Source organism: Acanthaster planci, linkage group LG16, assembly GCF_054643075.1.
Source record: "Acanthaster planci isolate LZ-2023a linkage group LG16, COTS_SCS, whole genome shotgun sequence".
NCBI lineage: Eukaryota > Metazoa > Echinodermata > Asteroidea > Valvatida > Acanthasteridae > Acanthaster > Acanthaster planci.
This window is the reverse complement of record NC_141792.1, coordinates 472,604-498,733: the sequence shown is the minus strand read 5'-3', so window position 1 is coordinate 498,733 and position 26,130 is coordinate 472,604. Positions and strand designations below refer to the sequence as shown.

At 38.8% G+C, this 26,130-nt stretch overlaps 1 protein-coding gene across 5 annotated transcripts in view; it reads right to left on the bottom strand.

Annotated features, from left to right (window-relative positions):
* LOC110984564 (agrin-like) overlaps positions 1 to 26,130 on the bottom strand; it is a 74,738-nt gene that overhangs the window by 27,054 nt on the left and 21,554 nt on the right. For 3 of the 5 annotated variants that reach the window (XM_022244876.2, XM_087147141.1, XM_087147140.1), the window contains exons 2-6: positions 13,769 to 13,804; positions 9,013 to 9,222; positions 1,931 to 2,155; positions 1,187 to 1,411; positions 341 to 547 (exon numbers count right to left, since the gene is read on the bottom strand). In XM_022244876.2, coding sequence (XP_022100568.2) covers positions 341 to 547; positions 1,187 to 1,411; positions 1,931 to 2,155; positions 9,013 to 9,222; positions 13,769 to 13,804 — 903 coding nt within the window. Of the gene's footprint in view, positions 1 to 340; positions 548 to 1,186; positions 1,412 to 1,930; positions 2,156 to 9,012; positions 9,223 to 13,768; positions 13,805 to 14,739; positions 15,086 to 26,130 lie in introns of those variants that run through there. The other 2 variants (XM_022244878.2, XM_087147142.1) reach the window with 1 other exon arrangement.

Genomic DNA, 26,130 nt, shown 5'->3' with positions numbered 1-26,130 from the left:
TTTTATGAGGTTTTGGTCACAACACTGAATTGGGATGTGGTCAGGCCTAGATAAAAGGAGAAAAACCACACATCAGTCTTGTAGTTTTCACGCTTGCCTGACCAAAATGACCATACTGTACATGCATGTATGCTGAACTGACAACTTACACACGTAAACCAAGGAATATATGAATGCTGTAATTTGAAGATTGTTGAATGCAGAGGCTTCTTGGAACCTAAGGTTAGAAACTGTTGCTGTAATTTTCTAAAAAAGTTTGAAGTGCATCTCGAACATGATTTGTTCTTACTAATTAAGGGAGAAAAATATCGGTACACAAAAAGGACAGATGTATACTTACAGCATGGCCCATTAGAGATGACATGTACGGCTTCATTTCTCAGACATTGTTCCCGCTGAAGGTGACAGATACTGTAATATGTGACACCATCACTGCCGCAGATCGGCACGTAGATCTCAGGACAGCTGCTGATACACACACAGGTGGGATTACCCTCCAGATCCAAGATGCACTTGCCAAATTCACACTGAAAGCTGCGACATGGAGCTGGAAATGTGATGAAACAAATCAAACAATTGGTTGGAATGAAAATCTGAATTAATGCGTTGTGCTCAAACAGTTTCATGTGAAAGTGATCTAAAATTCATACCCTGTACATTGCTGATACAAGCAAGTCAATTCAGTTGTAATACAAAAGGAATAAATATGTGCTTGGCCAGTTCATGGTCACTGATGATATGTAAGCCGAAGGAGAAGGGACATTGTCAGCAGTAACAGCTCTCACATCTTTCAAAGTCTACTGTAAGGTCTGAAGAATTTTACAGGATCTGATGAAATGTTTATGTACAGCCAAATTATTACTACTATTTCCCTAACCCTCCTCAGTACTCCAAAATCCTTTGGGTGGTTTTGGAGGATTTTGGAGGATTGCGGAAGGTGACCAGCAGAAAGAGCCAGGGGGGGTACATGTATTTGTTGAAAGATACAACCGTGCAAGCGGGATGGTTTGTGGATTCCTGCAAAGGAACCTGGCAGAAACTTGTAGAATCTTGGTGGTTAAGGGATTTGCCTACGTATAGCTCATACATGCCCCACCTCTGAAGTTTTTTGAAATACCAAATGCACAATAAACAATCTAACAAAAGTCTATAGATCAACCCTGAATGTGGAATTCCCAAGGCTTACATTTTTCTGGCTTACAGTAGCTCTCCTCAAGCACAAAGAGTTCAAACCGAGACTGGCAGGCTACTCTTCTCATCAGGCACTCTGATTCATACATCAGACCATCTGATGCACACACCGGGTTGCCTGGTAACTCGTCACAGTCAAAGATGCAGTCTGCGATGGGCTCACGGTTCCTATTCAAATTGCAGACTGCATTCTGATCCAAGTTGGCCGTAGAGCAAGGATCTGAATAGAAGTATATGGTGTCGATTATTATAATTTCAACAAAGAAGAAAGCCTGAATAAAGCCCAACACAAAGCACTGGAATTGACCTCCTCCCCCCAGGAAAAACCCAAAATTCTGTCCCAAAAAGTTAATAATTCAAAATATAGAATATCTGACCAAAGACAGATACATGCAGATTTTAGTATCTGCAACACAAATGGATACTGCCTCAATATTGTCTGTAGTTTTCTAGCAACAGTTCAGAATACTTGGAACTTTACTGATTTAATATGGCAACAAATGTGCATGCATGTACATATACACTTTGAATTTTTTCCTTTTTTTTGTAAGAAGGTTTTTTGGGTGTAGGTTTAAAGTCAGGGTGATGATTATGAGGTTTCAGTTTCAAATAAGAATTTCGGCATTATGACGATTTGAAACCCATAAAAAACTGCAATATCTAAAGTACAGCTTTGCAAATTGATATCATATCAAACAACACTTTTTTTCTCAGAATACAAGAACAATTTTTAACTCACTGCAAGTTCCTTGGAAGATGATTCGGATGTTTCGTCGCTGCAGACAGCTGGCTCGTTTCAACTCACACTCATTTGGATAGTCACTCCCATCGCTGCCACACACGCGGCTGAAGTCCGCGCTGGCACATTCCTGGGGACAGACGCACTCTGCCGACATGCTATCTGGCTTGATCATGCACTCTGCTCCAAACGGACAGTGCTTGTTTAGGCAGAGGCTCGTCAGATCTAGATTCACAAGACAAAGGGTGGTGAAAACAGTGCTGGCTATTGTTTCCATGGTTACAGGCCTACTGATATCAGCTCCTGTCAATCGCTGATGAAGGTTTCACGGATGTCTGGTGTGTACAGGAAAACGGAAGCTTGGAAAAATGGCTGTTTCCTTCAATGTGATTTAATTGCACGTACAATATTTTACACATTCAGTGATCATGGATGAATGTGTTACAGATTCTCAAGATAATGAAGCAACACAAAGTACAAGCTGATCCAAAATTCAAACGAGTACAATCAAGTTCAGGCATTATCATGTTCCATGTTCATAGTCCATATGTGTTTTGGCTGCTTCGCAACTACATGTACATCACACCAGCACAGTATCTTTCCGAAATCTTGAACACAATGCGGCAGTGTGATAGTGCAGTTCTTGAAACAATTCAGGAAACTGGATTCAGGATTTCTTTCAACAGAGGAGGTTGATGACAGAGAACTGATGATCCCGAATCCCAGGTGGGCTCATCTCCTGAGACAGAGCCTGAAGAGAACAGCATACATCTGCAGGCCAAGATACAAGAAATTCCCTTTCCCTGCTGCAAAGGTGAGAAGGTTTCATGAACTCCCAACAAGCTGGATTTCAATTACGATGGCTATTAATCCCGTGAACTTCCAGGTTCCACTGAGAAAAAAAAAGGTTGATTGTCTGCTTGCCAGTAGAAACACAAGTTCACAGAAAGTCACGGCCAATTACACATTGATTTCAGGCAAAGTCAGAGCAGTCATCTTCTTCACAGGAAAAATGTGACAAGGTTCGAGGGTCAGTTAACAGTTGCTCAGAGAGGCGTACCAGTTTCCTATCCTGTTTATCCTTCAACTTACAGTTAAAGTGTTTCCTAACAAAAAGTTGGCAATGTTACATGTACTTCTCTCATCTACAACTTTTTTGTGGTAGTTCTGCTTTTTGTTCCACTAACTTAGATGGTAATCTACCCACACCACAAAGGATTTTGCAGACTAAAAATTACAACAGCTGCATGTGGACCACACCACTTCAAACTTAGAGTTCTCTGGACAGGTGTGTTCGCCAGGTGTACACTAATCTGAAGATGAATTCTTCGGCAACACGTGGGGCAACAAAAATTCTCCACAGACTGAAGAGCAACAAGGTCCAACTGGGTACTTGTGAACTTGATCCTATGCCACCGTTAAATGTTTGTCATTGGGTCAACAATGGTATACTGACTCCCACAACAAAAGAAAGGCACATAAAGGCTGCAGATGGGTGATATCCAAAAATAAACAGGGAGCAATATGGGTTAATATATACTCTTCAAACACAGCTCCCACATCTCATCCATAAAAATCCTTGCATAAAGACCCCATCTATAACAGTAACTTACACTGTACCTATTGAAATTCAAAAATGAGACACATATATTGAGCGATTTATCAACGTTTAATGAGGAATTTCATAACTAGTGGCTGGCGTGAACAGAAGCAACCTCAGAATAGAAACAAAAGGCACATACGTAAGTTACTTTGTTGGAAAAAGTCAAAGTCCATGGCATTTGTGCGAAATGTCATCAGTGGGATTCTTATCAAAGGTGCAATCATGAGTTTGGAATCATCTACATGTATCTCTGGTTAACACTGCTGGCAGATTGAGGGGAAGTTCCGTTTAAAAAAAAAGAAACTCCAGAGAGAATGTACTACATGTACAACCGCTTCAAAGAAATTTCAGTGAAAACTCACAGCTCCATTTCAATGAGACAGAAAAGCGAAATTCTTGCAGGGAAAGAATACTTCAAGACAGAAATCTGAGGTTAGATTTTCTACTGTTCAATCTCTCGTGCAGATGAGAAAAACTTATGCTGGGGAAGATTTGAAGAAACTTGGCCAGGCAGCTGTTGGACTCATCAATTGGAAATCCAGTTCCGCCAAGCTACACCACACTACCTCGAAGAGTAGCCTGGGTCATTGGTGTACTCAAGCAGCTTTCAACGCTCCCAGTTCATACTCCCGTTCATCCAGTTGATCCTTCCTGAGTCTCTGACACATATCTTAGGAGAAAGCTCATCCAACAACTGGATTCAATTGCTCCAGACTAAGAAACAAATGAAAAACCATCTGCATATATGCTCTCCTTGCACAGGTACATCCCAGGTGCATATCTCTGAACTAAATGACTTACATGTAAAACCGAAACGAGACTTTGACAGAGAGAAAAAAAAACAACGGTTAAACTCTCAAAGCAGAGTAAAAACTGCGATGACTTGTTATACTCAAGTTTTTCAATTAACCAAACATTTGGCCACTTTCCCATTCAAGAGCAGGAATGTGAAACACCAATCCACGGAACAATGCCTGCTTCACCGACAATGTCGGTAACAACTGGCGCCCTGCAGATAGGGATGTGTAATAAAAAAAGGTAACCGATTCAAGTTGGCTATTAAAAAGGAATTGCTTTTAGGTACCGCTGGAAGGCTTTCTCTTTGTACAGGTGTATGTACCAATGCCGCCTACAGTTCAGTCATTGTTAAGGTGTTACCCAAGCCCATTGGAGCACAGCCAGCGATTCAAACAGTCCAGTTTGAATTTCATCACAGCAAGAGTCACCTTTGATCCCGTTTATTTTGTCAAAATTCTATACACTGCTTGAAACCTTCAGGCCTTCTTCCCAACACATGTATTCTACACTCCTTCCTCCTTACCAAAATAATAATGAAAAACCTCAGAATCTTTTATAAGCAATTGTTACAATGGGCCAACAAAGAACCAATTCTGCCTTGTACAAATGGGCACTTTATTGCGACTCTCTAAAAACTTTGAACACAGCGTGGGACTATGACCAAAGTGCTTGGGGCACTAATTTCTTTTATCCTATTCCATGGCACTGAACAATGAAAATAAAGTAAGAAAATTCCTTATGTACTTTTACTTTATTAGTAAAGACGCAAGATTGCCACTCAAATTCTTCAGAAACTGACATCGACTCAACTTGGAAAACCTGTCCCTCAACTCTACTGGATGTTCATGCTTCACTGCTCTTTATGTTCTTATCTGCAAATCATGACCAATGACTTCCCCTGTGGACTAACACTATAAAACACCTTTATGGTGAGAATTTTCTCCAAAGAGGAAGCACTTTAATCTTCACCACAAATCTTTTGGGGAGTCGTTTTGGTTTCTTTTTGTTGAGGTTTTTCCATGTCAGTATGTATTTTCATGTAACAACTGTAGATGATCATTTAGCTTAAACTTTTAAGTTAAGATATGCCCTCTGGTGCTAATTGGGCTGAGACTGCGTTCTAGCAAAAGTCAAAACACGGCATCTGTGTTTGTACAACGTATGTAGTGATGATATAATAGCATCATACAGTGTCCCATTTCAAGCACCCCCTTTGACTTTTAAATTTCCAATGATGCGATTAAATATATGAGGAAGGACATGCGGCATAACAGGGATTTAGAATGTGGTTTTGACTCCAGGAAAGCAGAACAGGTATAGGAAAGACATTAACATTCGCAGAAAGTCAACTGTACCATGAAAATACATTCCTCCTTCTAAATTCCAAGGGCAGATTTGGTGTTCCTATATATAGGCCTAGTGAAAATACAACCACTTAACATCGCTATGCCCAAATGATTTCTTTTGAAAACATGTGCCGTGCCCACTGCTGGCATTTTCATCTTTTTGTTGTTGCATTTTCGGATACAACAAAACAATTCATCTTTTGAATGAATGAGACAACTAGGACAAAACAGTACAGAGAATAGGACAAAATGTAAGTTTCCTTTTAGTATTTTAAGGTAAATTCAAGATAAATGTGAAAAAAAATCCTTAAAGGCATTTCACATTACTTGAACTATACATGAAGGTACCGGAAAGTAATGGCATGTTTTTGACTTCAAGCTTGTAAATTTCTGTTAACACAGAATAGTTTAAACTGTCAAACCAAAGATACACACATACATGTATGTACATAGTGGCACCTTCTTTGTTATGAATATTTCTGGTATGTAAATGGTTGGACACTGAACAATGAACATGTGCGTGCATGCCTGGATGTTATCTCTAAGTCATTAATTATATTTTACTTGACACGTCAAGAAGAAGTTGACATACTGCTATCTCACAGTAAAGAACGATATAAAGCAGGTGACTTGCTTTAATACAGAACAAGATTGGAAAGTTCAACTTTGAACAAAATTTGCTTCTGCCGCAGTACACTGCAAGAATTTTAGAGTCAAAAAGAAGGCCAGTCATCAATGAACAAACAAGATAGGTCTGTACATGTATCATATTTGTTAATAAGAAACAGCAAATGGAGTTTACTGATGATGTAATTCAATGTTCAGTCAAGCAAACCATTCAAGTACAAACTAAGGATTTTATGTTGAGAAAAGAATGGGCTGATTAAAAGAAAATGCTTTTCAACAGATTTCATCATTTTGAACTGACAAACACTTTGATAATATTTCAGAAAGGGACTTAGATCTCACCAATTATGATCACTATTTATTATACGATGCATCTATGTGACATAGCCATAGTTCCAATAACCATACTGTTGCAATGTAAAAAAGAAAATATTTTAAAGGGTACCTTTCAGAAAGCTGTAGAAAATTTGCGTGAAATGAAAGAAATCACTGAGCCACCAGAAAATAATTTAATCTGACAGTCCCTCAATTAGTGCTTAGTGTATTTGACCACCCCTCTTCACATAATAGAAGAGCCTTAAACTTTGGGGCCTAGAGGAAACCAGGGTGACAGTGGAGAGAATAAAGTAGGTTGCACAACACATGCATTTTGGTTGTCCATAGTACATGTGTTGGATAGGGTATATCAATTCATGTATTCCAGGTTTTTTTTTAAACATGCTTTATGTACAATACTAAACAGAGCTGTAAGCCTGTATGCGTGCAGAGTTCCACAACGTTGACAATCATAGTTTCCTCAGTCTAGAATTTCCCCTCTGGAGAGGTGTGCTGGCCGACCTTCGGACAAATGGATATATATCCAAGCAATTTTGAACTCCATTAACACTTAGAGGCTAAATCCTTTCAGATATACATGTACTAGTAAGGATTTTCTCGAGGCTCAATTTGACCTGGAGTTAACCTTCCTCAAGGCATTTCTTTTGTAGATGAAACTTGCCCACAAAATCACCTTAAACTCCAAGTTTCAAGTGATACCCAACCCAAAAAGTTTCTTCCAAACATTACACACTCAGGTGGCAAGAATTTCCAATTTCATTCGTAGTATGATGCCACAGTCAGGATGGGATACAGGGAACTTATGATGAAGGGAACCATCAACTCTATCAAGATAGAGGTCATGATCTCTTTTAGTCACCCTTAATGTATCAGAGAGTTCATCTGCAAGCTTTAGCAGCAAGGTATGCCACAAGGCAGAAGACCTCCAACTTTACAGAACGTGAGGAAAAAACTAGGTCTGCAGTTCAACCCATACGGTGCACTATGCTGTTTCGAACAAAGATTTTCAGGTCACTGTTGCCATTATACATTTGCTATTCTTCTCGAAGAAAACTGCACCTGTGATGTTTTAGCTATCCCCTATCACAATTCCCCACCCTCCAAGGCCCAGTCTTTCAAGGGGCATTGAGCCCTTGTGAAAATAATTGGCCTAGATTCATTAGAATTGGCCATTTTGAATACATGTATGTTGAACTGAAAGCGAGGTTAACTGTTCATTTTGGAAACATGGGAGTAAATTTATGATAGCAATAAAACAAAAGTTCATTATAAATTATAAGCAGTTTACTCTGAAGTTTAAGCAGGAAACACAATGTAATTTCAGAATCCCCAGCTGTCTCAGTCACGTTGGAACTAACAGTAACAATAAGTACAGTACATGTAGCCCAACATGTACACTGTACATGTACATGTACATTATTCCCATCCATCCCCACCTTTGTAGTTGTAGCTATTTTCTCGTCCGATTTACTTCTGTCCAAAACTCAAAAGAAACCTTGAGCAGCCAAAGTAATTTTCTTGATTTAGTTCCTGACCTTAGCCACAGCAATTTTCCAAATTTCTTTATTTACGACACCAAGTTCAACGGGTAGGGGAATTAACCTGGCTCATTTCCACACTGTCAAAATAATATGAAGTTATCTACTAAAGGCCAAGAGGTAGTATAACTCAGATGGAAGTTTAACCTCCATAGACGTCAATCAAATTGACTACTAGATGCAAGACAAATTGGTGTTGGCAGCTCAGTGTTCATGCCAGATGTTAAACATATGACCAATTTCACGATTAGAGGTCATATTGCAACTCTTTTATACTTCACAAGTTCTCCCTAAAAAGGGCATCTGCTCTGACTGAAATCAAACACTTCCATGGGGAATCTGGAATCTAACACCACCAGATCAGCTGGTATGTACAGCAAACCTCTTCATCCTCCAAGAACACAAGGTTATAAATAGGGTAAACCCCATGAACTGCACTCTTTTCAATTGGAATCAAACGCCATATCAAAGCAAATCAACTTGTGGTTTGACAGTGCTGGACAACAACAGTACTCAAAGAGAGAAATGAATAAGAGGGAACTGAAGAGAGATGAACCTCAGACCTGCTAATTGATAGAGCAGAAAGCTTACCATAACCAATCGTCTTAGAACAATGTATACAAAAAGTAGATTGAAGAAACAATTACAAACCACCTACATGTAATTCTAAGAATGTTAAACCTGTGACTGTGACAATGTTTACAAAATCAAAGACCAGTTTGCTTAGAAACTTGCAGAATAATTTACCTGGTGACACATGAGGCTTGCAGTTCAAAAAAGGTTATGGTGTCCTTTACCAGTAATGAATGAATATCTAGTTATGTTGATACTTACCACAAGGCCCAGACGAGGCAGCTGTAATCCTCGTCCTTAATCGACACGACGATGATTTCAAATAGCATTCATTGTTGTAGGTCACTCCATCTGTACCACAAACTGGAGAGAAGGTGTTGGGACATTCTTCAGGACAGAAGCATTCTGCTTCCTGATCCAATGTCTCTCGGCATATCGACCCATAGGCACAGAGGATGGTTGCACAGGGGCCTACAAAAGTACAGAATATGTGAGTCAATGCTGATTGAAAAGATGATCCGGAAAGTGCAAATTACTCAAAGGAATTGAGATACACAAAGGTTCAAAGCAGAAGGGCCTGCCTTAAACTCATTTGGGAATTGCAATTTGTAAGATCTTCATGGAATTGAAACAAAGAGCAATAAAACATTAAAGCTTTATATACAATATCTTTAGGTATTATGAATTTCAAATGTGATGAGCCAAACCACAGTCTTTTGGGAACAAATCATGCATGAGTCAGCATACGGCTGTGCTGATGAGACAGAATATCACGTGAGCAATGTAGCTGTTCCAGAAAAGCCTCATACTGAGCAGGCGCTGTTGAAAAACCAAACTGGCTTATTCAGGGATTGTTCAACAGTATCCATGGTGATTCAGCAACAAGACTGGCTTGACTCTCTGCAGAAATGTCCAGTAATGTAAGCATGAGAGAAAATCCCAAGAAAGATCATTTCTAAATAAAACACACTGAGTAATGTGCAGACAGGAAAACAATACACTATGCAGCCTGGGTTGGATCTGAAGTCCCATACAGGTAGATTGTGCTGAATGTGGACTGCACACAGGCAAATCAGCGACATGTACATGGCAACTATCAACTACAAGTATGTGTATAATTAGAGTTATTCCATTTGTTCAAGGAAAAAAATTGCATGAAAAATAATCTTTTACATGAAAACCAAAGAGGTTTCGAAAAACTGTGCGTTTTTTTAGGAATAAGTTACTTAGTCAGGTCAAATGCAGGTCGACCATAAACAGCACAATACAGCAGACTCAGAGTTTCTTTTGAAAATTCTGAAATAGGAAAGCCCAAAATGGTGGCTCTTAAAATATCTTCCAACCTCAGCTGAGTATGAAATAGTTTCAATGGGTGAACAAGTCCTCAAATGCACAATTTACTTAGTAACTGATAGTTGGATATTTAAATTCAGACAAGTAACAGGGGAGGAAATGTTGAACTTTGCAAGGAACAAAGGCTGAAAACCTGCAACTAAACTTTTTTCTCATCTTCTGAACAGTAGATTACGACCGCAATACATCGGTCTTTGACACAAACTTCCGAGGCAGGGAAACACAACAAATCTTGTTTGGATCAACTTCAGAATTAATTCTCCATTAAACTGAATGTACACCAACCTTGTGTAACACCCTGAGGGAAGTTGGAAAAGCATGAAATGCACGACAGGATCTGAAGTGATTTTTATTCTCCCATCACACTGGCAGTAACGAGTATTCCATTTTGTTGTTTTGGTAGGTAAAAGTTCATGCTTTCAGAGACGGACGTGTAATTGGGGTTGGGCATATGTTGAACCAAAACACATCAATAGCTGAACTTTCTAGAGTGCATATGGGTCGGATGAGAAATAGGTCAGAGTCTTCGACAAAACTGGTCACTTGCAAAGGATATATTAACGGTTGCCATCATTAATTCATTAAAAACCAAAAACTTTAGAACCTTCCAAGATGTCCAAAAACTACAAACACGTGATTTAGGGCTAATATGGTACATTCATGTGGTGCTGTACACTGTGTTTATGAAAGACTTGTACAGGCATGTACACTGATGTCACCTGTTACTGGTTGGTGAGTTCCGAGTAACTTTCCATCAAATGACTGGATTTTCAGTAGTTTCTTTGCTTTGTTTCTACATTTGTGAATTACGCTCATGCCCAAGTTTTCACGGATATAAATCTGCAAATGTCTGTGTGAGATTCATATGACCCTGAATATTGTCCACTTGACACACCGTGCACAGGGCAATTAAGCAAGAGAAATGGCAGACTCCGAAAAAGTCCCTTTATGATCAGCACAATTGCTGAGGGTTTAAAGCAGTCGAGCACTTTTTGTGACTGGTGCCCAGGTCAATGCCAAAATACCTGGATTATTTCTGCCCCAAAACGCTTGAAAAACAGCAGGCTATAGGACTCAAATCAGGTGTGCCAAATAACCTTTAATTTCAATGGATCCTAAATCGGGCTAAATTTTTCTCAAAATCTGTCTTTCAGTTGATTTTTTCAACCACAAGTTCCTGAAATGGGCGGAGAACTTAAGACATCGGCATTGGGAACAGATCTTGGCAGATTTCCATTTCTTTTCCTTCTGTCACCTTTTTTGTCCGAGGTCATTTTGTCAAAAGGACTCCAATCGACTTGCATATTGTACCTCGAGTATTGACTTAACTGATTTTCCCAATTTTTTCACGGTCGGGTGGGAGGCCGTTTTCATGAACAAACTGGATTGGCAAAACCTGGCTTTTATTCAACTTGGGAAAAACTATTTTCTTTTCTTTGGGTTGGCTATCACCACAGGGAGCTTTTCTAACACTTTCCTAACAAGTTTTAGAAGAGAAAGTTACTGGTATTGGCACATTATGAAGTAGGTCTTGATACACCTTTGCTTAGAAAATGCACTTTTTGTGTGGCTCCTTCCAATGCAAGGTTGTGAAAATGTCGAAAGCCACGTACATGTCCATGTAGTACAAGTTTTAAGTTCATAATGAAAACAATTGGGTTTTAAAAGTTTGAAAATATGAATTAAGTCTGTACATTGAACAAAGCCCTTTTCAAAGAGCCCAAGGTAAGCAATGATATTTACAGTGACTTAACACAGATGCTGTGTACATGTCAACTACATGTACATCTTTTTCCAGTTACCACCATCTGTCAGGTTATTTCACAGAGAACTTTGGACTTGATTTCAGTCAGACAAAATGATTTTGGCCACCAAGAGTTGTTGGTGTGATGGCCCTGGGCTGCGTTGATGTGCAGAAGCCTGGTTTTTCCAGGTCGAATCACTCAAATTGTGTTGATTCTAGGGCATTATTGGTGCAGGTGTATTGTTTGGAGGTGAACATACTACGTCACAAGCCAAAGGCTATTTGCAGGAAATTTTGGTTGGACAAGTGAAAATTCACCTCTGGGAAAGAGAGAAAAGCCTACATAAATTTATCCAATGATGGCCCCCCAAAAAGAAACTGTGCCTGTGGATGAGGCAAGAGTTGAATTCTTTCCCAATCTTTTTTTTTTCAAAAAATGCAAAAAGTGACTGTTTTGCATAAACTGTGCTTGCAAGTGGGTAATTCCATAAATTAGGGGTCCATTTTTTGTGTGTCCATGTTACATCTGACATAAGATTTCGTAAGTTCGGAACACATTTTCTAATTTCCAAAAGTGATAAATTAATGCAAATTACCGGCCTAACCAATAGTAACATTTGAAATCAGTTCCAGTGATAATGTTTCCATGTCATATTAACAAAGGTTAGATGTAACAGGGGCACAGAAATTCACTTTTGGACCTCTAATTTCTGGAATTACCTAAATCCAATAATTTAAGAGAAAAGGTCTCGTGAATTTTGTGTCACTTAATTTAGATATACATGTACTGCTTGATTCCTCACAAAGCACTGCAAATCATTCCAATGCCCATCACCAATAAATCACTGGTCTTGTTACTATATATCTTGAAGATTTCTTGAGCTCTCAAGCCCTGTTGACAAGATATTTTACCCTGAAATTCAAGCTGAGATCTGATATGTTATGAATAATGTACACTATGTAAATACATGTATGTAAAGAGCATGAACTTGCAGTTGAACTTTAAAATGTAGACAACCTGTCACCTTAACGTCATGACCGGCATTTGTTATACAAATGCACAAAAATAGGCAAGGACTGGTAACCTGTTACCTCGAAACATTCCTGATATTTAATTATTAATTTTGAAGTCTTTGAAGGAATGTGTCGTAACGGTTGAATCAATATCTTTTACATTGCAATGACCAAGTCATGAATACTTTTGTTATTCAGTTTGGAATGCCAGGATTTAATGAAACCTCTGTCTGTGTCTCAATTAATCAAATTTTTTTTTGGGGGGGGGTAAAGACCATGTCTCAGGGCACATTTCTGGTGTCGTTTTGTCCACAATATGACCCATGGAACCATTGTCATGGTTGACAGTGAACAATATCTCTATAAGTAGACAGTGAGCTCTTTGCCAAATGCACGCAAGGAACGTCCTCGAGTAGAGACTAAAGTCCAGTGAAGTTAAGATTCCAAAGTTGAAATGTTTGACTGTGGGAACTAATCATGGGATCAGATTTTGATCTGCAAAGTGCAGCATAACTTTGTTAATGTTCATTTCATCAGGGTTCGAAGGAAAATTGCAGCGATGTGTTTAAACTGTTCCTCCATTTATCAAAAAGATGAGAATTTGGAGCAAGACAGATTTTAAAAAATCACAGCAAATATCTTCAACCTACATACATCAATCAAATCTGACCAACTTTTCTCAACAAAGGGTTGACAGAGAATTTATGTCAAAAGTATACAGTCAACTAATTTTCTTTGATTAAAACACTCATGAAAATGTGAGTTTTGACAAAACAGATTTTTGTGAAAGAAAAAATCATGAAGAACAAAGATATTTACACAATATGGTTTTTGCACTTTTAGCAGAAATTTAGGAAGTTGGACAAAAAGGCTGAGAGAGCTTAATTACTTAAGTACATTACTCACCTTCAGAAATTGGCTCTCTTGTTACGTAAGGGACATCTGCAGCAAAAAGAAAAGAAGATAAATCATTATTAACAATGGAATTCCTATAAAAAACATATTGGTACATGGAAACGTTACATGCAAATGAACACTCTACCATACCACTCTTACTTCTTCACACATGATTTCCGTATCATCTCTGTAAATATAATGCTGTGGCAGGTCTTCCACTCAATTATCTATTGGTAATGTGCACCCATTCAGAGCATAAATCAGGAAAATAAAATATTGAAAAGAATTAGAAACAAACACTCCCAACACCAATCAAAGTCAACATGCTCTAAATCACTTAATGATACCATCTTTTGAAGGATATTATTCTGTGCTTTAACATTTGACCCTAACCTCTCAGATCCTCAAATGCTCCAGAAGGTTTTTGAAGGGTTTCAGAAGATCAAGGAAGGCAGATCTGAGTAATATTTCTTCACATGGGACTTGACGTTCCCCCAATGTTCCGAGTGTATAAAACATCATGCTATTAAATTCTACACATTGGAGGAGTTTGAACGATTCAAGGAGGTTTCTTACAAAAAATGTCTGTGGGGTTGGGATCAGCGAACTCTCCATATTGATATAAGTTAACTGATATGAAACTAATTGAAAGAAATCTTACATTTGAGCCTCCTGCTTTGAGAAGAAAAACTGTAATTCTTTGGTTTCAATCTCACAAGGTTTTACTCCAAAAGACAAGACAACATAGTGTTGATGTCAGGCCTTAGGTTCAACTTAATTCTTTAACATTTTTTTTTCTCTTTCTACATAAACAACTTTTACAAATGGACAACACCAAGTCCCTTCTAAGGCTGTTTGATCTTCACACCCCCGTAGTCCCGTCACACAGATTTGATTTATATTTACAGAATCTTCCCTACGCAATGTTTAAAAGCAAATTGACCATGTAGGAGAGGGGAAAAAGGCAAATACAAACATACATTTGATAAGAACGACCAGAGAAAATACTACACTGAGGCAGGCAACGGCCAAGATCAAAACATGGATCCTCCTCGGGCCAAGTCTCTGTCGATAGATTGCCACCGTCTCACATTTTATATCCTCCATTGCAGAGGGGGAGGGTTCAGCCAAGAATCTGATATTCTATCCTCAAATGGTAACTGCTGAGGAGTCTTGTGAAAGCCGGTTAACTTCCAAAGATATTTCAAACATGCCGGGTTTTCCATGGTAATGACTGTATAAATCCTGCACGTACTGAGTTACTATTCCGGGCTGATGAGGCTGAGTAAGCTTCCATGGCAAGTTCAGGATCAGCTATTGACACAATGGGGATAAAAGTTGACTGCTCAGAGTGCAAATCCAACTGGGGACTGTACCATTCATCTAAAAAGGGGTGCTCAAACTATTTGATATCTGTGCTATGAAGGACGGATTGTTTCAACCAATCTGTAAGGTCTTCTGACTGGGGAGGAATGCGTACTTCACACAAAAATAAAACAACTTTATTTTCAGAGGAAAACTAAACTTCTGTTGACCAGAAATTCTGACAACAGCAAGTATCAGGGACACTGTAGGAGGGGTAGAGTTATTGACATTGGATACCCACTTGTTCCATTCCATACTGAAAAATGGCAGATAGATTTTTCTAGAGGACAATATGCATCTGTGGCCAAGTTCCAAGTTCTATTGACAGCATCCAAGGTGGATTTCTTTTTGTAATCCCAGGGACTTGTAACTACGGCACAGTGGTAATCCTTGGCAACTTGGCATAAACCTTCAATACCTGCATTCTATAAACCATTTTTTCTTTATTTCCATTTTTGTGAAAGTTCAGTGGGTTGCTTTCTTTGTTATTTTAAGCTTGATCCTGGCTCCAGGCTGGTACTCTTGAGGTGTTGGAACCGATGGGATATTAGACAGAGGTATTGTTGGACACTGTTGGAAAGTGAAAAATGTGCAGTAGCAGATCAAAGTAACAAGCCTCAACTGGGACAGGCAGGTTCATGCTTAGTCTCACTGGCTAACTTCCTCAGCCCTCCCAGTCCGCCATCTCATGAAAGTGATTGACATTTTAAAAAGATGGAGGACTGTAAAGAAAAAAAGTGACAACTGTGTGTCTGTGAAAAGGCAATTGTCATTCCCACACATGAAATGCTAAAGCTCACTTTTGAAAGTCAGCCAAAAATGTCAAGGACTTTATTCTTGAGTTAGCCATATTGAAAATTAAAGGAAAGTTAACTTTTCATTTTTGAATTAAGGGCATCAGTGAAGAAATTGAATGAAATTTCCTGACAAATTATTACCTGTCTACTCTGATGAATAAATTGAAATGTGTGTAAATGTGGCATTTTATGCAAGTCTGAAACCATCCCATTGAACAGTTAACAATTCAGTGCACAGATATAAGGGACAAGACCAAAAACGGCTTGCTCGGGTGTGAGCTCTATTGCTTGAGTGTGTGGGTAGGCATTCTCTGCATTCAGGGGACAAGTTCTTTTGTCAGGGAAATTTGAACCGAGTTGTGGGGACATTTCCGAGTCTCCACAACGTTTTCAGTCCCCACAAAATAGGTGAAATGTCGAGTGTGTGTCCCCACATCTATGATGCGGGAGCCTGTGCACATACGAGTACATGCATGAATCTCAACATGATCATTACCATTGTTGGAACATCTACATGTTAGTTTTGGTTTAAATGAGAGCCAATTATCAGTTTTTGTTCGCTGTAGAAGTTGCATATAAATAGAGAATGCTGGTACTGGGCGGATCCAGACCCAATCTTTTGGAAGACTGTTTATAGGGGGTCAAAAATTTTGGACTTTTTTTAATGCAACTTTTTATGGCTTCTCCGAGGGCTGAGGCTTTTGGTGGTTTTACATTCTGTTGGAAGAGTAATTAGGAGACAGAGGAGAAAATTGTTTTTAAAAAAGTTATTTCTCTTATTCAGGGGAGCATGCCCTCCACTCCTCCTTTCCCCACAGCTAATTCTGTATGGCCAGCAAATGAAATCACAAACAAGGAGAAAGGAAGCATCGTTTGTTACATTTGTGAAGTTTTTCTCATTCCCTGTACAGTCCTGGCCTACAAGGGCACAAACTGAACATTCCACCCAACACAACCTAGAGGGCGCAGTTCAGTTTAACTGTCACTGCATTCCTATGAGCATACATTCTACTCTGCCTAAAATAATTAATTGTGCATACATGTGCATATAGAGGGCGCTATTTCACAATACCAGAAACTGCCAAGCGAGGCATTCCATTCACAAAAATGGATGTACAGTGTATTTTTGGTTTGCTTCACAAATACCTTTGAAGGCACATAGTCTCAATTTCATTCGTCATTTCAAACTTCTCCATTTTTTCTCTTTCTACAAAATATGTTCCCTCTGAAAAGTTGTGTTGAAATAAAAGGTTTTACAAATTCTGCTTAAATTACCATTAATTTGATAATTTTGTCTCCTCAACAAAATGTAAAGACATGACAATTTACTTTGATGTCTCCACTGTATTGTAGCAGGGACAATAAGATGAACTAGTTTCCATTCCCTCAACCGGAAAAAGAAATTTGCTATTTCAACAAAATGAAAACCTTTCTTATTTGCCAAGACTATGGCATTTGGCTCCTGACATACGAGATGCCCACCCACAAGCATAGTGTTGAGAGCATAGCACCATTAACCCCCTAGGAATGTTTTATTTTTGGAGTTAATCCTTAAACCACATACAGCTTAAAAATCAGTTTTCATTGACCTACTAACTTAAAGGGACATGCACGAGTCAGAGTGAACTCTCAAGGGATGTTCAAGGAGGGGATTTGTTTTCTCTTTAATAACACGTCCATAAAACTCAATTAAAAATCTGTTCTTAAGTCTGTACTATTTCAACCTCTTCGAATAAAAAGACCATATTTTTATATCAAATGTGATACACAAATCAGCTTGTTCTGGTTCCTGTTGTTTTTTCAAAAGAGAAAACAGCAACAGTGAAACTAAAGTAATGACAGCCGAAATTGGATCGATAACCAAAGTGAAAATAGAACAGATAAACTACACATAAAGCACAAAGACACCAAATACATGAATTTGTAGTCAAGTACACATGCATGTACCTTGCCAAGTTGAAGTTCCCCTCTTATATAACTAAGGGCAGGGTTTCCCCTGCCTATTCAAGTATGAAATGGCCCACCTCACTGATTTTAGTGACCACCTCAGGCTTTTTTGTTGAATTTTACGTCACAGTTAGACAAAGACGGAAGGAAAAAGTACACGAACTTAGACATTTTGATATTGATCAGTTTAAATCATTAAGAACGGTAAAAATGGACAGAGAATACAAGATCTATTTATTTTAAAGGGGAACTTTGGAGTAACTGTACTATTAGACAATTTATTTGACGCCTTTTTGAAAATACTCGCCTTTGTGTTAGGCCCTCGAAAAATTTGTTTGATCACCTCACACCTATCATTATCAGTACCCAGGGGAACCCTCCATGCCCTGACTAAGGGCCACCTCATTTCTGAAAAAAAGTGGACTTGTAACTTTGGTCACTGATGTAGGATTGCCTTCAACAGACTACAATAAATGAAGTGGCCTGCAGACATGTAAGCCCACAAATGTGTATGAATACACAGCAATTCATGGAGAGCCATTTGTACACTACAACACAAGTCAAACATCACTAGGTCAGACCTTTAAGCTTGGATGCACATTTCAAATAGACTTCAGTTGTACAACATTTACACTCTGCAACCCCTTGTTAATGACAACATTCAACATACCAAAGCACCATTAGTACAGCTCAGCAGAGGTATGAGACTACATACCTATAGGATTGGATGACGCACACCATGTCAATATTGGCTCTAGTACTTGGACTCCAGAAACTGCATTCTGACACTACTTGTTTTTTGTGACCAGACCAAAGATGAGAATGTCATACACTGAGGCAGGACTGATCCTGCTTGTTTTTGGCATGCTTAAGGTTTGGTGCTTCCTGGGCCTGTATTTGTCTAGCGGGCTGAGAGTGTTTGTGAATTTTTAGTGACTGCTCCTTCAAGATCGATACAAGACAAACAGCCAGCTAATCTGAATGTTTTGCACAACTAAATGGCCTGTGAGAAACACAGGATATTTTCTCAGAGAATTCCCAGTGAGCTATTTGCTGAATAAACAATAAACAGACAAACAAATAGAATGAGAGAGGTAGTAAAACAGACCAAGAAGAGAGAACAGGAGAAGCTAATTTCACTGTTCACTGAAATCTCAGTACCACAAACTGAAATAAATTTCATTTCAAACTGAGCACAGGTAATGGAAATTCACAAATTTCACATCATTTCAGACTATTGACAAGTGTTAGCAGCCCACCACCTGGGATTTTGATACAACAGAAATTAGAAGCTTGGGTAACCTTGGAACATTTTTGATTTTTCAAACCAATATGATTAGGCCCCCCCCCCAAAATAGTTTGTCTCTGGTGGGACTGATGTTTAAGAATGGATGCAGCTACGTGGCTTTTATTTTTTTCCTCCAGGGTTGGATTTTACAGACAATTTCAGACACACATTTTCAAGTCAGGGGACTAGACCAGCTTTGTTTTGTGTATTGTGTAAGCTGACAACAAACAACTTTACATTCAACCTCGATCTCGTCAGGATCTATCACCCTGAGTAAAAGATTGAGCTGCCCACAAAAATGTTAAGGCAATGCGGCAACAGTGCTGTTGCAGCTCTCGCAAAGAAAAAGGATTGACAAGCATGCCTGAAATCGATGCACGCACTCACCAGAGATGAAGACTTTTGGGGAGGGGCTGATGTCTGACCAATATGTTGACATTCCCAATGACTCTACGGACATTTTTTCAAAGAATTTACTCTCGAATAGATTTTCTTTCTTGAATTCTAGTTTAATATTCTTCAACCTAACACAAGAGTAACTATCACTCTAAATAATCTAGTTCTTCATTTGAGATGTTGAGTGAAATTTCTCCCCTTGAAACTAAATACACTAAACAATGAGCACAATCATATTTCCACCATTACTTGGGGGATTTCTTTCACAACTTATACACCATTTCAATTCATTATGCCCTCATGTCAAACCCAACAGGTGTACATTTCAAGGAGTAATAGTCCTACAAAAAACCTAGTTTTTGTTGCCCAACTGAAACCTAGCAGGTCCATAAAGGCAACATTCCATCAAATTAAAGTTTCCTGGGGCCTGATCTTCTGAAACACCAAACAGTCTTTATCCAGGGGTGAAAAGGCCAAGAAGCCATGAATGCTGACACAGGCTCAAGTCAATTCTGTCTGGGCAGGAGAAATTGTAACAGATCCAAGACTTCAAGAAATTGCAAAGCTTTTAATATCCCCCCCTTGCCCTGACATTGTGGCATGGGGTGTAATCCAAACAAGGGTGACAAAGTGGGACTCAAAGGACAATTATCAAGGTTCAAGTGGCAATCCTGTGGGGTATAAATGGGCTAGGGTAACAGGCTAACTAGGTTAGGTATCAACACCCACTGCATCTGGAGAGGTGCATGTCAGAATGCAAGCTCGTTAAGATGTGATTGAGAGCGCTTAAAGGACAGTCCAGAAAAATTGTATTACAATACTCTTGCTGTGACTTTAATTGCTCCTAGAGTGGGAACTGACACTACCAAGGAACTTTAAAAACTTTTTACCTCGTTTCCATACCATGTAATATCTCAAAAACTACTTAGTTGTTGAGTATGGAGTGCAGAGTAGTAAAATGTATCAACTGTAGCAACCAAAAAATCCTTGTATGAAAAGGGACAAAAAACGAACAAGAAATGAAAGGGTTTTACAGTTAGAAGTGGTTAATAATAATGGTTACTAATAATAAGAAGAATATTTCCAAATGACATTTTGTGATAAATTTTTCAACATTAGGGAGACATCGGTCATTAGGGAGACATTTCAATGTCTCCCTAATGCTCCAACTACCAAAAGCAGGAAAATTTTTAATGTCCACATTTTGCGAGATGATAGATTAGGGTCTGAAAGGAAAACATGCAAAGTTTGGTTAAGATCAGATTAGGGAATATTGAATTATGGGACGGTAAAGTTTGAAAAAGTTTGTGCACGTTCCTATGGGAATGTATCCCAAGTGACCCATTTTCGGTAATAAGAATTATTATTATTGTAGTCAGTTCTTATACAGCGCATATTACGGAATGTCTCTATGGTTAAGAGTAAGTCCTAATTAACACAGCAAAACATGAACAGGGTACTATAAAACTGGAAGTGGATTTGTTACAATTTGAAACAATGTTATACTTTGTAATACAATACCCTGGTTTTGTATACAAGTATGAAATAGTTTACAAAAGTAATATCAAGCTTCTCTGAGTCCAACAAGTCTTCTCTCAGTACTCTTACAAGCAGGCAGCCCTAATCATGTTAATTAAAGGGAGAAAAATTTTGTAACACACCTGAAACAATCTGACAAAAGTACATGTATGTGTAGGCCTAGCAAAACTTTTGTTTGGGAAGAACAAAGCTTTGCCATGAATTTGATTCTGATGTGACTTTTAAAGGATCAGTTTTCAATTTCACCAAATCCTTGACAATCTGTACTCTCCCCCTGCAAGCCTCTGGCAATATTCAGGTTTTTTAGTCAGCAGCAGAAATGATAATGATCAAAACTTGCTCTACGTCAGTTCTGTTTTATATGCATTTGCTTGCCTTACTGATGCTGGCAAAACACACCACCATTGATCTATCTGACTCATGCACAAAGAAAGGGACCTGCAGCATAAACTTTTCAAAATGCAACAAAATTCCCCAACAATACCGACGTAAAGTCACCAATACCCCCATTATCTATCACTCAATACAGCCAACTATCTCCCCATTGATCTGACAACGCTGGGCAACAAAGACTAATCCCTCAAGTTTGCCAAAAAGTCCCAGGGTGCATTGATCAATATAGGAAATCCTACAGAGGAGCGGGTATTCACTGGGTATTCAAGCCAAGAGGAAACTAAACAAGGCAGCCATATTGATTTTTGTCAATCATCCATGGCAAGGGATCGAGAGACACAAGTAAATATTGCAAGGCCATTCTATTCTTGGGTTTAGCTCTCTCCCCACAGAATATGAACACAGAATCCCTTTCCATCACCACAGAAAGACAGGGCACAGTTACAGGCTGAAACTCCTGGCATATTAATCAAACTGTGTGCTTACAAACTAATACAAATTAAGACATAATGCAGAATTTATCAAACATTTGCAAAAAGCATAAAAAGCCATCACTGTTTTTAATTTAAAACTCATAAATGGATATGGGGGACAGCTTTGAAATGAATGCTTCACATTTGACAACAAAATGTCAAAATGGGGTCATACATGCAGTTAGATTACAGGTGGATTCTATCCAATTTTTTATCATATAACTTTACACTTTTTACAGTATTCATCCACAAAATGTCCCTTCACCACGTGAAGAACATACAGTAGATAGCACAAACGTCCATGTAGTACCCCAAACAGTGTCATAAATGTGATGTGCTGAATTAACAAAGTGCTACCATAAACACACAATGCAACTTCACATAAAAGGTGACAAAAGTTTGCCACATCATAACGAGATACCCCACCGAGAGCACTGACAAAGGATCTCATCAAAAGATACCAGTAGGATGATGACCCAAAGGAGCAGAAACAACAAATGAATGAGACAGGGTTCCCAGGAGGAATAAAAAACGCTCCTCTTTGGTGCTTACCATGCGCAACAGACAAGAGGGCATTGTCTGGAACAGTGAGCCCAGACATAAAAAGGGTGAAAGGACAAACAGTTGACCTGACAATCTCACTAGTTTATGATGTGGATGGGTACCGCTTGAGACCAAGGTACATCACCGGCGCCCTTTCAAACGGTCCCTCATCATTTGGGGGATTATAGTGGGAGCTCTGCTTGAAGAATGATGATTTGATCAAAGGACATCTCAGATGAAAAGGTGGAGACCTTGGATAGGCAAGTGACCCACTGCGGAGAAATCCTGTCTTCTTCTATGATGCAGACAGTCCTCTTATCCACATGAGTAAACAGCCTCTGTAGTTAATTATGGCGGCGTATCACCGATCAAATGCATCTTCAATCCAAATTCATGTAATCCTAATGAAGAATTAGTCTAACATACTGTAAAGTAGATTTCATGGAGTGTAAATTTTATTGAATCAGAATTTAAATTATCCCAAAGCAAAAATTCTATAAACTGTTATTTAATTGGATGTGCCTCCCTGTTAAGTACTAAGCTACCTGCCAGTTTCCACAATAAAGGTTAATACTATAAATTCAAACAAGGGCATCTGATGCAATTATTCTTGTAAGGAGGGTTAACTCTCTGCCAATGAACAAATACATGTATAACACTTGTATCGAAGGATTGAGGACTGACAGGGATAAGAGTTTTAAAGGAAAATACATTCACTCACACGAGGCTGGGAACCCCCTAATTGTCCTTGTAAATGCAATTTATAGACCTAATTTCATTTTCATAAAGTTATGTTTCAAAATTATTGCCCTGTGTTCCACACCTGTTTTGCGTCAAAGAATGTAAAGTGATACCCACTCTATTCCAAAAGCCACCCACCAATCAATTAAAGGTAATTGAGAAAACGTGGTCAAATTGGCAACAAAAACAAAAGCGCCCTAATTAACTTACCAGCACAAAGAGTCTCACCATAGGCTGCCTCTCTCTTAAACCAACAGAACCACCTAGGTTTGTTTTGAAACACTGAAGTGTTAGTTTTAGAGCGGTGTTAGCCTTTACAACAGTAACACAGTGCAATGAAGGACAATGGAACCTACTATTTCTTCGAAGCCCCAATATCATCTATTACACCAAACACAAAGTAGTGCACTGGTTTTATTTTTTTTTTAATCATGCAAAAAACTACAAAAAGTCTGATCCTCAAAACATAAATTTTATCATTACACCTGACCTGCTTCTTGCAAAGTCCTGAAACAAATCAATAAAACACTTTCATCGAAAACTAAACACAACTGCTCAAAGACCTCTTCTTTACATGAGATGCACACTTCATCTTTATCTTCGTCATCTTCACACTTCTTTGTAAAACAAGGTTCACTTCCACTTTAAGAAGGAATTACATGCAACTCAACCATCACTGTCCAAGGTTCTGAAAAAAAAACCACATGCAGCGACCTGCAATAAACTTTCAAATGACCTCAGTCACAAGGTGAAACACTTCCTGTGTTACCCCTGGTTCAATTAAACCAAGCAGTATGATTCCCAATTAATTACTATGTGTACATTTAATTACCTGAGTGTAATTGGAAATAGGGGGAAAGGTAATGACTGGCACGATAACAGAAAGCAATTAAGATTTTTCAGAATATGCAGCTCAGATATGCCTTCTGTGGTGCACTCCATGGTAACAAGAGCTCATTTCACTTCAATATCAGGTACACGTGTAAATGGTCAACTGAACAACGTTGGCATTTAGGGGCTTATGATGTGCATGTAAAAGCAAGGAGTGACACAAAGTTGTCAAATGAAATCAATCTGCCTTGCTCTTAAATTCACTTCCTGTGCAAAAAATAACAAATTCCAAACCTAAATTTTTGCCAAATTTCAACAAACCTTTTCTGTGTATTTTTTCAAGCCCCCAAGGACTTGATTTAAGACAGTTTGGTGCTTTGCAAGAGCCTCTCCGGTCTATTTCAAATCAGGGCATTTCTCGACAGGGCATAGGAGACTAGAAATTGATCCATCATGGCCTAGACCCGAACGACATGGCCGGATTGTTTACGTGATCTCTTGCCTTGTTAAATATTTACAGAGTTTGCCAGAAAATTGATTTTAATAGAGCGAGCTTCAATCCATATTTCATCTTATGGTCCAGTGATTTTTCGCCTCAAGAAAGCTAGAAACTTACATCCAAGGACTTTTTAGGGTTAATTTTTTGCAGAAAGATATTCTGATCTTGTACTACAAATTTATAATTTGCATTTATCTTTTTTCCTTAATTACAAATGGTTATGATCACTTAAGTTATTATGCAAATGTCTGTGGTTTGGTGAACATCCAATACTGTAGCACTTTGCAACATTCTAGTTCATGGCTAAACCACAAGTACTCCAAACTTGGGTTCTATCATGAACAGCTCAAACAGCGCCCTCTCCCATCATCGCACTGACCAAATGCAGGAGACAACTGGATTCTATAGGCCTTAGATTTACAGCCCTTAACAGGTGTGGCAGTCATTGCTGCTTGACATGAGGGGGGTGGATTTCCCCCAAAGGACAGTTACTTACTCTTAATGCATTTCCCTGATGTTGATCTGTTAGTGTTGAGGTGTACCTTGTCTAGACATCACTACTGTGCCTGTCTTCTTCTTGGTACAATCTAACAGGCCACGCCTGTCTCCTGGCTCATCTCCAAGATGAGATGTAAGTTAGATGAGATGTAAGTTGGGTTCCAACTTCCAAACAAGGCAGTAATTTCCATTTTCTTATTTGGGATTTATTTATTTGGAATTTAGGACAAAATAATTCACAGCACTCTCTTCACAATGAACCTCTTTTTCTCACGACATAGTTTCGTTGATGACCTCTACATTTTTTACATGTAATTAACCACAGTTACAAGTCTGAATTGAATGCTATGCTTCACATCACAACACGCCGTGCATGACCAATACAGGAAGTTTAAGCCAGACTCGACAACAGCCTACTTTTCAAATTAATTGTAGTTTTGGAGAGCATCCAAAAAGAGTCTTTGTTAACTTTGAATCCTGTCCTACCATTCTACAGACATCTATTCATTGAAAGGAAAATCCTTGAAAGTGGCTTTATATGACTGATTACACAGTGGGGGAGTAAATCTTTGACTTTTCCCACTGACAAAAACTAGAGGGGTTCTTACTTTATTAGAGGACAACTACGTATTTAAGAACCAAGGACAGCCAACGTGACTACACAATACTAAATCTGAAAGGGACAAAAAATTAAGGGAAGCATTAAAAACTTATGTAAAATAGAAATGCCTCAGGCAGTTTTGGGCCTTGGGGAAAAGTAGAGTAACTGGGAGTGAAATCAAACTTGAATGATGAACATGACATCATGCAATAAGCTGTATATGAAAGCAACATGTACCATGACCTATTTGTGATTGATGATCCTTACAGTATCCCCTGGAGCAGAGGCAACTCTTTATTGTTTGAGAAGAGCCACTGATGGTCAGGAATGCTGATGTTGTTAGAAACAATGCAAATTGCAACACGTGAATGTCACATTTGTTTGTGAACCAGCAAAGTGCAGTTCCTACCAAAGGAGCCTGCATTACTCGGAAAATCGTGCCCCGTCTTGGTCCAGCTGA